This window comes from Aquarana catesbeiana, linkage group LG13, assembly GCF_042186555.1.
Source record: "Aquarana catesbeiana isolate 2022-GZ linkage group LG13, ASM4218655v1, whole genome shotgun sequence".
NCBI lineage: Eukaryota > Metazoa > Chordata > Amphibia > Anura > Ranidae > Aquarana > Aquarana catesbeiana.
In genome coordinates, this window is record NC_133336.1 from 30,888,034 (window position 1) to 30,900,709 (window position 12,676).

Sequence of the window (12,676 nt, forward strand, 5' to 3'; positions counted from 1 at the left end):
TACTAATAATGCATTATGCTGGTATAAAAAAAAAAGTTTTGCCGGAACTCCGCTTTAAGTGGTTAAACTTCCTGCATTTAAACACAGAAGTTTATCCCTTTGATCTAAGAAGGAAGAGTTACAATGTTTCTAGTTATCTACTAGCACAGACAATGTTAAAAACTTGGCAGACTGCCCAGTTTTTTCTTTTGACAGCTGAGTGAGCAGAGAACTCTCTACACTTGTTACAGAAAGAATTGGGAAACTCTGCAATAGAGATCGTGAGGGGGGCTGAATCGGGATCACGATTTCTTTAACAATTAATTGTGCAGCTCTACTGTCCAGTCAAACCAAACCTGCCTCAAGTCTGCCAACACTGGGTCAAGTCTTGTAAAACATGTTCTTAGCCCCTTCCACCTCTTAAGACTATTGGTAAATGAGGCTACTCATTAAGAGGCCAGTAAAGAGGCACAGGAGGGAGGGCCAAGATCAACATATACAGTGCCTTGAAAAAGTATTCATACCCCTTGAAATTTTCCACATTTCGTCATGTTACAACCAAAAAAACGTAAATGTATTTTATTGGGATTTTTTGTGATAGACCAACACAAATTGGCACATAATTGTGAAGTGGAAGGAAAATGATAAATGGTTTTCAAAATTGTTCACAAATAAATATGTGAAAAGTGTGGGGTACATTTGTATTCAGCCCCCCTGAGTCAATACTTTGTAGAACCTCCTTTTACTGCAATTACAGCTGCAAGTCTTTTTGGGGATGTCTCTACCAACTTTGCACTTCTAGAGAGTGACAATTCTGCCCATTCTTCTTTGCAAAATAGCTCAAGCTCTGTCAGATTGGATGGAGAGCGTCTGTGAACAGCAATTTTCAAGTCTTGCCACAGATTCTCAATTGGATTTAGGTCTGGACTTTGACTGGGCCATTCTAACACAATAATATGCTTTGATCTAAACCATTCCATTGTAGCTCTGGCTGTATGTTTAGGGTCGTTGCCCTGCTGGAAGGTGAACCTCCGCCCCAGTCTCAAGTCTTTTGCAGACTCTAACAGGTTTTCTTCTAAGATTGCCCTGTATTTGGCTCCATCCATCTTCCCATCAACTCTGACCAGCTTTCCTCTCCCTGCTGAAGAAAAGCATCCCCACAACATTATGCTGCCACCTCCATGTTTCACAGTGGGAATGGTGTGTTCAAGGTGATGTGTAGTGTAATGCCCCGTACACACAAGCAGATTTTCCGTCGGAAAAATCTCGGATGGTTTTTCCGACGGAATTCCGTTCAAGCTTGGCTTGCATATACACGGTCACACAAAAGTTCGCTGAACTTTCGACCGTCAAGAACGCGTTGACATACAACACTATGATGAGCCGAGAAAATTAAGTTCAATGCTTCCGAGCATGCGTCGAATTGTTTCCGAGCATGCGTAGGAATTTTGCGTGTTGGAATTGGTAAAGATGATCGGAATTTCCGATCAAAACTTTTTTTGACCGAAAAATTGAGAACCTGCTCTCAATCTTTTGCTGGCTGGAATTCGGCCAGCAAAAGTCCAATGGAGCATACACACGGTCACATTTTCCGACCAAAAGCTCTCATCAGTCTTTTGCTGGCCGAATTTCCCATCGTGTGTACGCAGCATTAGTCTTCCGCCACACATAGCGTTTTGCTTTTAGGCTAAAAAGTTCAATTTTGGTCTCATCTGACCAGAGCACCTTCTTCCACATGTTTGCTGTGTTCCCCACATGGCTTCTCGCAAACTGCAAATGGAACTTCTTTTGGTTTTCTTTGAACAATGGCTTTCTTCTTGCCACTCTTCCATAAAGGTCAGATTTGTGGAGAGCACAACTAATAGTTGTCCTGTGGACAGATTCTCCCACCTGAGCTGTGGATCTCTGCAGCTCCTCCAGAGTTACTATGGACCTCTTGGCTACTTCTCTGATGAATGTTCTCCTTGCCCGGCCTGTCAGTTTAGGTGGACGGCCATGTCTTGGTAGGTTTGCAGATGTGCCATAGTCTTTCCATTTTCGGATGATGTATTGAACAGAGCTCTGTGAGATGTTCAAAGCTCGGGATATTTTTTTATAACCTAACCCTGCTTTAAACTTCTCCACAACTTTGTCCCTGACCTGTCTGGTGTGTTCCTTGGCCTTCAAGGTGCTGTTTGTTCATTAAGGTTCTCTAACAAACCTCTGAGGGCTTCACAGAACAGCTGTATTTATACTAAGATTAAATTACACACAGGTGGACTCTATTTACCAATTAGGTGACTTCTGAAGGCAATTGGTTCCACTAGATTTTAGTTAGGGGTATCAGAGTAAAGGGGGCTGAATACAAATGCACGCCACACTTTTCAGATATTTATTTGTAAAATATGTTGAAAACCATTTATCATTTTCCTTCCACTTCACAATTATGTGCCACTTTGTGTTGGTCTATCACATAAAATCCCAATAAAACACATTTATGTTTTTGGTTGTAACATGACAAAATGTGGAAAATTTCAAGAGGTATGAATACTTTTTCAAGGCACTGTAACTTCAGCTGCCCAAATGATTGGATCTACTGTTCGATATGTCAGCTCTTGTATATTTTCCTAGGGGCCCTTTTGCAGGGGCGTTCAGTCTTGATCCCTCTGTCAGTTTTCCAGACGGATCTAAACTGGGCCACAATGTATGTCTATAGGTGGGTGGATGTAAAAGAACATTACTTATTATCAAGTTGTTATGGGTAAAGTCCTGCTTTAAACACTTGCTGACTGCCCTATAGCACTTTTACTGCTACAGGGCGGCAGCTGTGCACAGGATTGTGTATATATACGTGATCCTGCACTTCTCGATGTCCTCCAGCACCCGCCGATCTTTAATAAAACAAAGAGAACACTGTGTTGGTCTATCACATAAAATCCATATATAAAATACATTTATGTTTTTGGTTGTAACATCTTTAACCACTTGACAACTGGGCACTTAAACCCCCTTCCTAACCAGACCAATTTTCAGCTTTCGGTGCTCTCACATTTTGAATGACAATTACTCAGTCATGCAACACTGTACCCATATGAAATTTTTGTCCTTTTTTTCACACAAATAGAGCTTTCTTTTGGTGGTATTTAATCACCGGTGGGTTCTTTATTTTTTGCGCTATAAAAGAAAAAAGACTGAAAATTCGGTTAAAAAATGAAATTTTCTTTGTTTCCGTTATAAAATTTAGCAAATTTAGTAATTTTTCTTCGTAAATTTTGGCCACAATTTATACTGCTACATATCTTTGGTAAAAATAAGTACAAATCGGTGTAAATTATTTGGTCTTTGTGAAAGTTATAGAGTCCAAAAGCTATGGTGCCAATATCTGAAAATTGATCATACCTAAATTACTGACGGACTATCTATATTCTTGAGACCCTAACATGCCAGAAAAGTACAAATACCCCCCAAATGACCCCTTTTTGGAAAGAAGACATTCCAAGGTATTTAGTAAGAGGCAGGGTGAGTTTTTTGAAGTTGGCAATTTTTCCCACGATTCTTTGCAAAATCAAGATTTTTTTTTTCTTTTTTTTTTTTTCCACAAAAATGTCATATTAGCAGGTTATTTCTCACACACCGCATATGCATACCACAAATTACACCCCAAAACACATTCTGCTATTACTCCCGAGTATGGCAATACTACATGTGTGAGACTTTTACACAGCGTGGCCACATACAGAGGCCCAACATGCACGGAGCACCTCCAGGCGTTCTGGAGCACCCAGGCCAATTCTGACATTTCTCTCCTAAATGTAAAAATCATCATTTATTTGCTAGAAAATTACATAGAACCCCAAAACATTATATATGTTTTTTTAGCAAAGACCCTAGAGAATACAATGGTGGTTGTTGCAACTTTTTATCTTGCACGGTATTTGCGCAGCAATTTTTTGAACGCTTTTTTTGGGGGAAAACACAGTTTTGTGCTTTAAAAAAAAACAAAAACAGTAAAGTTGGCCCAATGTTTTTGCATAATGTGAAAGATGAAGTTACGCCGAGTAAATAGATACCTAACATGTCATTCTTCAAAATTGCACACGCTCGTGGAATAGCGCCAAACTTCGCTACTTAAAAATCCCCATAGGCGACGCTTTAACATTTTTTACTGGTTACATGTTTTGAGTTACAGAGGAGGTCTAGGGCCAAAATGATTTCTCTCACTCTAACGTTCGCACCGATACCTCACATGTGTGGTTTGAACACCATTTTCATATGTGGGCGGGACTTACGTGTGCATTCGCTTCTGCATGCGAGCACACGGACAGGGGCACTTTAAAAAATTTTTTTTTTTTTTTATTGTTCGTTTTACTTTATTTATTTTAGTTTGACACTTTTTAAAAAAAAAAAAAAAATTTGATCACTTTTATTCCTATTACAAGGAATGTAAACATCCCTTGTAATAGGAATATGGCATGACAGGTCCTCTTTACAATGAGATCTGGGGTCAATAAGACCCCACATCTCACCTCTAGGCTGGGAAGCCTGAAATAAAAAAAACAAAAAAAAAACAAAAAAAAAACGATCCTGGCTTCGATCGTAGTGGTGAGACGGTAGAAGCACTGGAGGGCGGCGGGAAGGGGGGGAGGTCCCCTCTCGCCTCCCATAAGAACGATCAAGCAGTGGAATAGCCGCTATGATCATTCCTATGGTGTAGGGAATCGCCGGCTGAAAAAGCTGATATCTGAATGATGCCTGTAGCTGCACCCATCATTCAGATATCCCCACACAAAGTCAAGGACGTCGTATGATGGCCGGTGGGCGGGAAGTGGTTAAAACACATTTTTTTTTTTTAACACAAAGTTGTCCATTTATACAATATTTCGAACACATAACATGTACATACCAAAAATGACACCCCGAAATAGATTCACCTACTCCCCCTGAGTACGGCGATACCACATGTGTGAGACTTCCACAGCCTGGTCACATACAGAGGCCGAGTACAGCCGAATATGGCCGAGCATGGCTGAGCATGGCTGCGCATGGCAGGGTATCACCGAGTATGACTGGGTATGGCTGGGTATTGCAGGGTGTTGCAGAGTATTGCGGGGTGTTGCAGAGTATTGCAGGGTGTTGCGGAGTAGTACAGAGTATTGCGGGGTGTTGCGGAGTAGTACAGAGTATTGCGGGGTGTTGCGGAGTAGTGCAGAGTATTGCGGAGTAGTGCAGAGTATTGCGGGGTATTGTGGGGTGTTGCGGAGTATTGTGGGGTGTTGCGGAGTATTGTGGGGTGTTGCGGAGTAGTGTGGGGTGTTGCGGGGTATTGCAGAGTAGTGTGGGGTGTTGCAGAGTAGTGTGGGGTATTGTGGGGTGTTGTGGAGTATTGTGGGGTGTTGCGGAGTATTGTGGGGTATTGCGGGGTATTGCGGGGTATTGTGGAGTGTTGCGGAGTATTGTGGGGTGTTGCGGGGTATTGTGGGGTGTTGCGGGGTATTGTGGGGTGTTGCGGAGTATTGCGGGGTATTGTGGGGTGTTGCGGAGTATTGCGGGGTGTTGCGGAGTATTGTGGGGTATTGTGGGGTGTTGCGGAGTATTGTGGTGTATTGCTGGTTATTGTGGGGTATTGCGGAGTATTGCGGGGTATTGTGGGGTGTTGTGGGGTATTGTGGGGTGTTGCGGAGTATTGTGGGGTATTGCTGGTTATTGTGGGGTGTTGCGGAGTATTGCGGGGTATTGTGGGGTGTTGTGGGGTATTGTGGGGTGTTGCGGAGTATTGTGGGGTATTGCTGGTTATTGTGGGGTATTGCGGGGTATTGTGGGGTGTTGCGGGGTATTGTGGGGTGTTGCGGGGTATTGTGGGGTGTTGCAGAGTAGTGCGGGGTATTGGGGAGTAGTGCAGAGTATTGCAGAGCATTGTGGGGTGTTGCAGAGTAGTGCAGAGTATTGTGGGGTATTATAGTATGGAGGGATGGCTGAGCATGGAGGGATGGATGGCTGGATGTGACTGTATTTGTCACAGAGCAGCGTTGTGGGCACTACAGATGCAGCCCACAACGCTGCTACCATCCGATCCCTCCCCCGCTCCTCCCCCTCTGTACCGATCGGTACACAGAGGGGAGGGAGGAACCGGCGTCATGACATGACGCCGGTTTGTTTACATGTGATCGCTCCGTCATTTGACGGAGCGATCACATGGTAAACGGCCGCGATTAGCGGCCGTTCACCGTGATCCGTGATGCGCCGGGTCCTCTGGACCCGGCGGTCACGGAAGTTCTCGGGTGCGCGCCCCAGGGGGCGCGCGAGAGCAGTATTCTGGGAGGACGTCCATGGACGTCCTCCCAGGATAAGCCGACCGCGCTGTGGCCGTCTTTCGGCTATGGCCCGGTCGGCATGTGGTTAATAAAACAGAGAGAACTGAGATATGCCTTTGTAAACAAGGCTTATCTCAGTTCTGACAAGGGGGGGGGGGGGGCAGGGGGAGATGGGAGGATCCTTGGTCCCTGCAAAGCAAGGACTAGAACCGATCTCTTCCCTTAGTGAAAGCAGCACACTGTGTACACAAAAACACTGGCTAGGCACAACCCTTTGATTACCCTAGATGTTTAAACCCTTCCCATCCAGTGTCATTAGTACAGTGACAGTACATATTTTTAGCGCTGATCACTGTATTAGTTCCACTGGTTCCCACAAAGTGTCAGTCAGTGTCTGATGGTCTGCCACAATAGCAGCCCCGCTATAAGTCACCGATCATCGCCATTACTAGTATAAAGAAAAAAAAAAATTACATAAATTTATCCCATAGTTTGTAGACGCTATAACATTCGCATACATCAATCAATATACACTTATTGGGATTGGTTTTTTTACAAAAATATGAATCAGAATATATATTGGCCTAAATTTATGAAGGAATTCGATTTTTAAAATTTTTTATTGGATATGTTTTATAGCAGAAAGTAAAAAAATATTATATATTTTTTTCAAAATTCTTGGTCTTTTTTTGTTTTCAGTGCAAAAAATAAAAACCGCAGGAGGTGATCAAATACCACCAAAAGAAAGCTTTATTTGTATGAAGGAAAATTATATAAATTTGATTTGGGTACAGTATCGCACGACCACGCAATTGTCAGTTAAAGTGAGGCAGTGCTGTATCGCAAAAAAGGCCTAGTCATGAAGGGGGGGTAAATCTTCCGGAGGTCAATTGGTTAAGCGCACACCCACGTAAGGGCCGTGTTTTGCCTGGCGTTTCATGTATCCGTGAGCAGGCATCCCATTCATGTCAATTGGGACACAGCTACTTCTCCCAATTTTACATCCATGTGGGTGCGAGTTCCCGAATGCAGACAGTGTGAGTTCAGGAACATTCGCCTGCACCCACAAAAGTGCTGATGGGAGGCTGTAAGCCCTGATGAAACACTGAAGGACAATATACAGTGCATCCGGAAAGTATTCACAGCGCTCAACTTTTTCCACATTTTGTTACAGCCTTATTCCAAAATAGATTAAATTCATTATTTTCCTCAAAATTCTACAAACAGTCCCCCATAAAGACAATGTGAAAGAAGTTTGTTTGAAATCTTGACAGTCTAATATCCAGAGAGATAGATTTCCATAATAAGAGCTTCAGGAGTGCTACAACCGTCCACGGCAAGCTTTGCCCCCTCCATTATACTGTATGGTCAACGTACCTCCATGCTGTGAATCATCTCCTTGGTAAATCGATACGGGTACAATATATTGTGTATCTTCACAGCCAAAGAGTCCGAACGGTCCTTACCGATGTCCACTGCCACCTGCCACAAGAAAAATGTGCAATGCGACTTAAACTAGCTTTTATAAAGAAACAAAGCCATATGCAAAGTGCTGTGGGCCAGGACCAATGGTGACCTCTGTAGAGTGTGACGTAAACATGTAATCATTATACACTATAAGGTCAAATGTATGCAGACGTCTGACTATCACGCCATGTGCTTGTTGGAATTCCCATTAAAAAACCATAGCAATTAATACAGAGTAGGCACCCACTTGTGGCTTTACCACCCCCCCCCCCCCCCCCCAACACAGGAGAAGGTTGACCGCACTCACAGGTGTGAAGAAAATAAGACGCTTTATTGAAGATAAAAATCCATCAAACGATACGTAATGACTTTCAAAAACACACCAACAGCAGATTGGCAGAGAATAACTTGTTTCACAAATCCAAGCGAGAGATTATGACTAAGCGAATTTGGATTAGTGAAACGCGTTAATCTCTGCCAATCTGCTGTTGATGTGTTTTTGGATGTCATTACGTATCGTTTGATGGATTTTTATCTTCAGTAAAGCGTCTTATTTTCTTCACACCTGTGAGTGCGGTCAGCCTTCTCCTGTGTTAGTGGCTCTTCATCCAGATTGCGGACTGGACTCGCCCCTAAAGGTTGGAGAAAACAATTTTGCTCACCTGGAGCGGTTTCGCTGCCTTTCCTTACCTGACACTGCCCCCCCACCACCACTCTAATAGGAAGGCTTTCTACAAGATTTTGAAGTGTGTTTGTGGAAATTTGTGAGGTCATGTACTAAAGTCCAACTAATCCCAATGGTGTTCAGTAGGGTTAAGGTCAGAACTTGATGCAGGCCCGGTCTCTGTGAGTACTGAGTGATATCTTACAAACTCCCATTGTGTACGTACAGTATACAAAGGGATTGTGTGTGTGATGGTAAGGAGTGAATTTTCTGACCTGCCAGTATAAAATATCAGGGGCCACACGGATCACTTACTTCAAGATGTCGGGCAAACACTGGATTCTGCCACTTTGAGTACATCATCTCTAGTGAGCCGTCACCTGTAAAGAGATATTCTCCATTACATTGAGGGTATTGGGAAGGATAGTCCTCTGTAGCAGGGAGGAGTGAGGGAGGAGGGGGGAGGACAGTCCTCTGTAGCAGGGAGGAGTGAGGAAGGACAGTCCTCTGTAGCAGGGAGGAGTGAGGAAGGACAGTCCTCTGTAGCAGGGAGGAGTGAGGAAGGACAGTCCTCTGTAGCAGGGAGGAGTGAGGAAGGACAGTCCTCTGTAGCAGGGAGGAGTGAGGAAGGACAGTCCTCTGTAGCAGGAAGGAGTGAGGAAGGAGGGGGAGGACAGTCCTCTGTAGCAGGGAGGAGTGAGGGAGGCGGGGGGAGGACAGTCCTCTATCAGGGAGGAGTGAGGAAGGAGGGGGAGGACAGTCCTCTGTAGCAGGGAGGAGTGAGGAAGGAGGGGGAGGACAGTCCTCTGTAGCAGGGAGGAGTGAGGAAGGAGGGGGAGGACAGTCCTCTGTAGCAGGGAGGAGTGAGGAAGGAGGGGGAGGACAGTCCTCTGTAGCAGGGAGGAGTGAGGAAGGAGGGGGAGGACAGTCCTCTGTAGCAGGGAGGAGTGAGGAAGGAGGGGGAGGACAGTCCTCTGTAGCAGGGAGGAGTGAGGGAGGCGGGGGGAGAACAGTCCTCTATCAGGGAGGAGTGAGGAAGGACAGTCCTCTGTATCAGGGAGGAGTGAGGGAGGAGGGGGGAGGACAGTCCTCTGTATCAGCGAGGAGTGAGGGAGGAGGGAGGAGGGGGGAGTACAGTCCTCTGTATCAGGGAGTAGTCAGGGGGGAGGGGGGAGGACAGTCCTCTGTAGCAGGGAGGAGGGGGGAGGACAGTCCTCTGTAGCAGGGAGGAGTGAGGGAGGAGGGGGGAGGACAGTCCTCTGTAGCAGGGAGGAAGGGGGAGGACAGTCCTCTGTATCAGCGAGGAGTGAGGGAGGAGGGGGGAGGACAGTCCTCTGTATCAGCGAGGAGTGAGGGAGGAGGGAGGAGGGGGGAGGACAGTCCTCTGTATCAGGAAGGAGTCAGGGGGGAGGACAGTCCTCTGTAGCAGGGAGGAGGGGGGAGGACAGTCCTCTGTAGCAGGGAGGAGGGGGGAGGACAGTCCTCTGTAGCAGGGAGGAGGGGGGAGGACAGTCCTCTGTAGCAGGGAGGAGTGAGGGAGGAGGGGGAGGACAGTCCTCTCTATCAGAGAGGAGTGAGGGAGGAGGGGGAGGACAGTCCTCTGTATCAGAGAGGAGTGAGGGAGGAGGGGGAGGACAGTCCTCTGTATCAGAGAGGAGTGAGGGAGGAGGGGGAGGACAGTCCTCTCTATCAGAGAGGAGTGAGGGAGGAGGGGGAGGACAGTCCTCTCTATCAGAGAGGAGTGAGGAAGGAGGGGGAGGACAGTCCTCTCTATCAGAGAGGAGTGAAGGAGGAGGGGGAGGACAGTCCTCTCTATCAGAGAGGAGTGAAGGAGGAGGGGGAGGACAGTCCTCTCTATCAGAGAGGAGTGAAGGAGGAGGGGGAGGACAGTCCTCTCTATCAGAGAGGAGTGAAGGAGGAGGGGGAGGACAGTCCTCTCTATCAGAGAGGAGTGAAGGAGGAGGGGGAGGACAGTTCTCTTTCAGGGAGGAGTGAGGAAGGACAGTCCTCTGTATCAGGGAGGAGTGAGGGAGGAGGACAGGAGAGAAGTCCTCTATCACAGAGGCATTAGGGGGAAATGGGAGGACAGTTCTCTGAATCAGGGAAGAGGTATTGGGGATGACAGTCCTCTGTATTGGGGACAGTGACGGAGAGTGACGGGGGGGGGGTGACGAGGTATTAGGGGAGTCTGAGGTGGAGTGTCCTGTCATAAGAGGAGTAAGGAGGGGATTGGGAAGGACAGTCCTCTGTATCAGAAGGATAGAAATGTTAGTCTCTACCTCTCTGGCTGGGTGGCCCTCTCTCTGAACTGGCTCTGGGTAAGAATGGCTCTAGCAGCTCAGTCCTAAACGGATGACATTGGTACTGGAATCCTAGATGAAAGGAAAAAAATCTACTGCTGTTATACAGGTCAGCCTGATTCCTCTGTTGTCAGAGCATAGGTATTTTATGGGGTATTTCTGCAAATCTTACAACCAATGCACTAACAAAGAAGGAGCACATCTGACCAGCATATGACATCTATGGCTTAAAAAGTGTATCCAGTGTATATTAAGTGTATATTGCAGCTGACCAGTCCTCAGATGGGGTGGCTGCATTTGTTTGTTTTTTTTTTTTCCCTTTCTTCCCTTTATTTACACCTGGTAATCCTGACAGTAACACACTTTGGGGTCAATTCACTAATTTTACCGCATGCGATGTGAGTATCACATTACTCATTTTCATAAATTATTGCATGCGGTAAACTAAGTCCAATTCACAAAAAAAAAAACAACAATTATGCGGTATTTACCGAAAAAATAAAATAGAGTGCCAGTAAATACCACATAAAAATCTCCTAAGTCCATTTAACAAACTGACAAGAGCATTAAAAAGCATATGATATTTACCACCAGGGTTTGGCTGGCGGTATTTAACAAAAAACAGCCTGGGACCCCCCCAGGCTGTTTTTTGACAAATAGCTGTTGCTAAGCAGCTAGCCTGGAAGCCGGCTGCCACGTCCTTAACAACCGATGATTCATCAGCTGTCAGTAGGCTTCCCCACTGACAACTGATTGTAAAACAAAAATCCGACAATTAAAAACTATGAAAAAAAAAAGCGTGGGGTTCCCCCCAAAATCCATACCAGTCCCTCATCCGAGCATGCAGCCCGGCAGGTCGGGAAAGGGGGGGGCGGGGAAAGACTGAGCGAGTGTGCGCCCCCCCCTTTCTGAACCATACCGGGCCACATACCCTCAACATGGGAGGGTGGGCGTTTTGGGCCCCCCCACCCCAAAGCACCTTGTCCCGATATTGATGGGGACAAGGGCCTCTTCCCGACGACCCTGGGCGGTGATTGTGGGGGTCTGCGGTCAGGGGGCTTATCTAAATTTGGAAGCCACCTTTAACAAGGGGACCCCCAGATTCCAGGCCCTCCCAAGTGAATGAGTATGGGGTACATTGTACCCCTACCTATTCACCAAAATAAAAAAAAAGTGTATTGTTACAAAACACAAGAGACGGTTTTTGCCAAGTTCTTTATTAAAAATTGTGTCTTCTTCCTCCGGTGTTTCTTCCCCCTCTTCTCTCTCCAGTGGTTTCTTCTCCCTCCACTGTCTTCTCCCTCTGGTGTTTCTTCTCCCTGTTCTCTCTCCAGTGGTTTCTTCTCCCTCCACTGTCTCCTTGTGACATTAGCGAAGGGAGAAGAAACCACCAGAGAGAGAAGAAATCACCAGAGGAAGAAGACACGATTTTTAATAACACTACACTTCTTTTCTATTTGGTGAACAGGTAGGGGTAAACCCCCCACGTTGAGTGCATGTGGCCTGGTATGGTTCGGGAGAGGGGGGGGGTGGCGCTTGCTCGGGGGGGGGGGGGCAAGCCATTTTTTTTTTTTATTTGTTAGTGTGGGGTTCCCCTTAAGATCCATACCAGACCCGAAGGGCCTGGTATGGACTGGGGGGGGCACGCTGTTTTTTTGTTCCAAATTTTACATTTTCGGCTTTTTTTTTATAATCAGCTGTGAGCGGGTAAGCCCACTCACAGCTGATGAGTCATCGGTTGTTAAGGACGTGGCGGCTGGCTTCCCGACCCGCTGCTTAGCAAACAGCTATTTGTCAAAGACAAATCCCGGTCCGCTCCTTATTAGCAACCAGCTCAATGCGGTAAATTACTGCATTAAATAATACGGTAATTCTGCTAAATCAAACAAATACCGCATTCGGTATTGAACGGTGAATTCTTATACTGATTTACCGCATGCAGTATTTTACCGCATTTTATTTCCTGTTATTTAATT

At 46.0% G+C, this 12,676-nt stretch overlaps 1 protein-coding gene across 2 annotated transcripts in view; it reads right to left on the reverse strand.

Moving 5' to 3' along the window:
- MLH3 (mutL homolog 3) overlaps positions 1-12,676 on the reverse strand; it is a 32,169-nt gene that overhangs the window by 13,082 nt on the left and 6,411 nt on the right. The window contains exons 3-5 of one of the 2 annotated variants that reach the window (XM_073610737.1): positions 10,680-10,772; positions 8,716-8,780; positions 7,647-7,751 (exon numbers count right to left, since the gene is read on the reverse strand). In XM_073610737.1, the coding sequence (XP_073466838.1) occupies positions 7,647-7,751; positions 8,716-8,780; positions 10,680-10,772 (263 nt within the window). The remainder of the gene's footprint in view (positions 1-7,646; positions 7,752-8,715; positions 8,781-10,679; positions 10,773-12,676) is intronic. The other variant, XM_073610738.1, reaches the window with a different exon arrangement.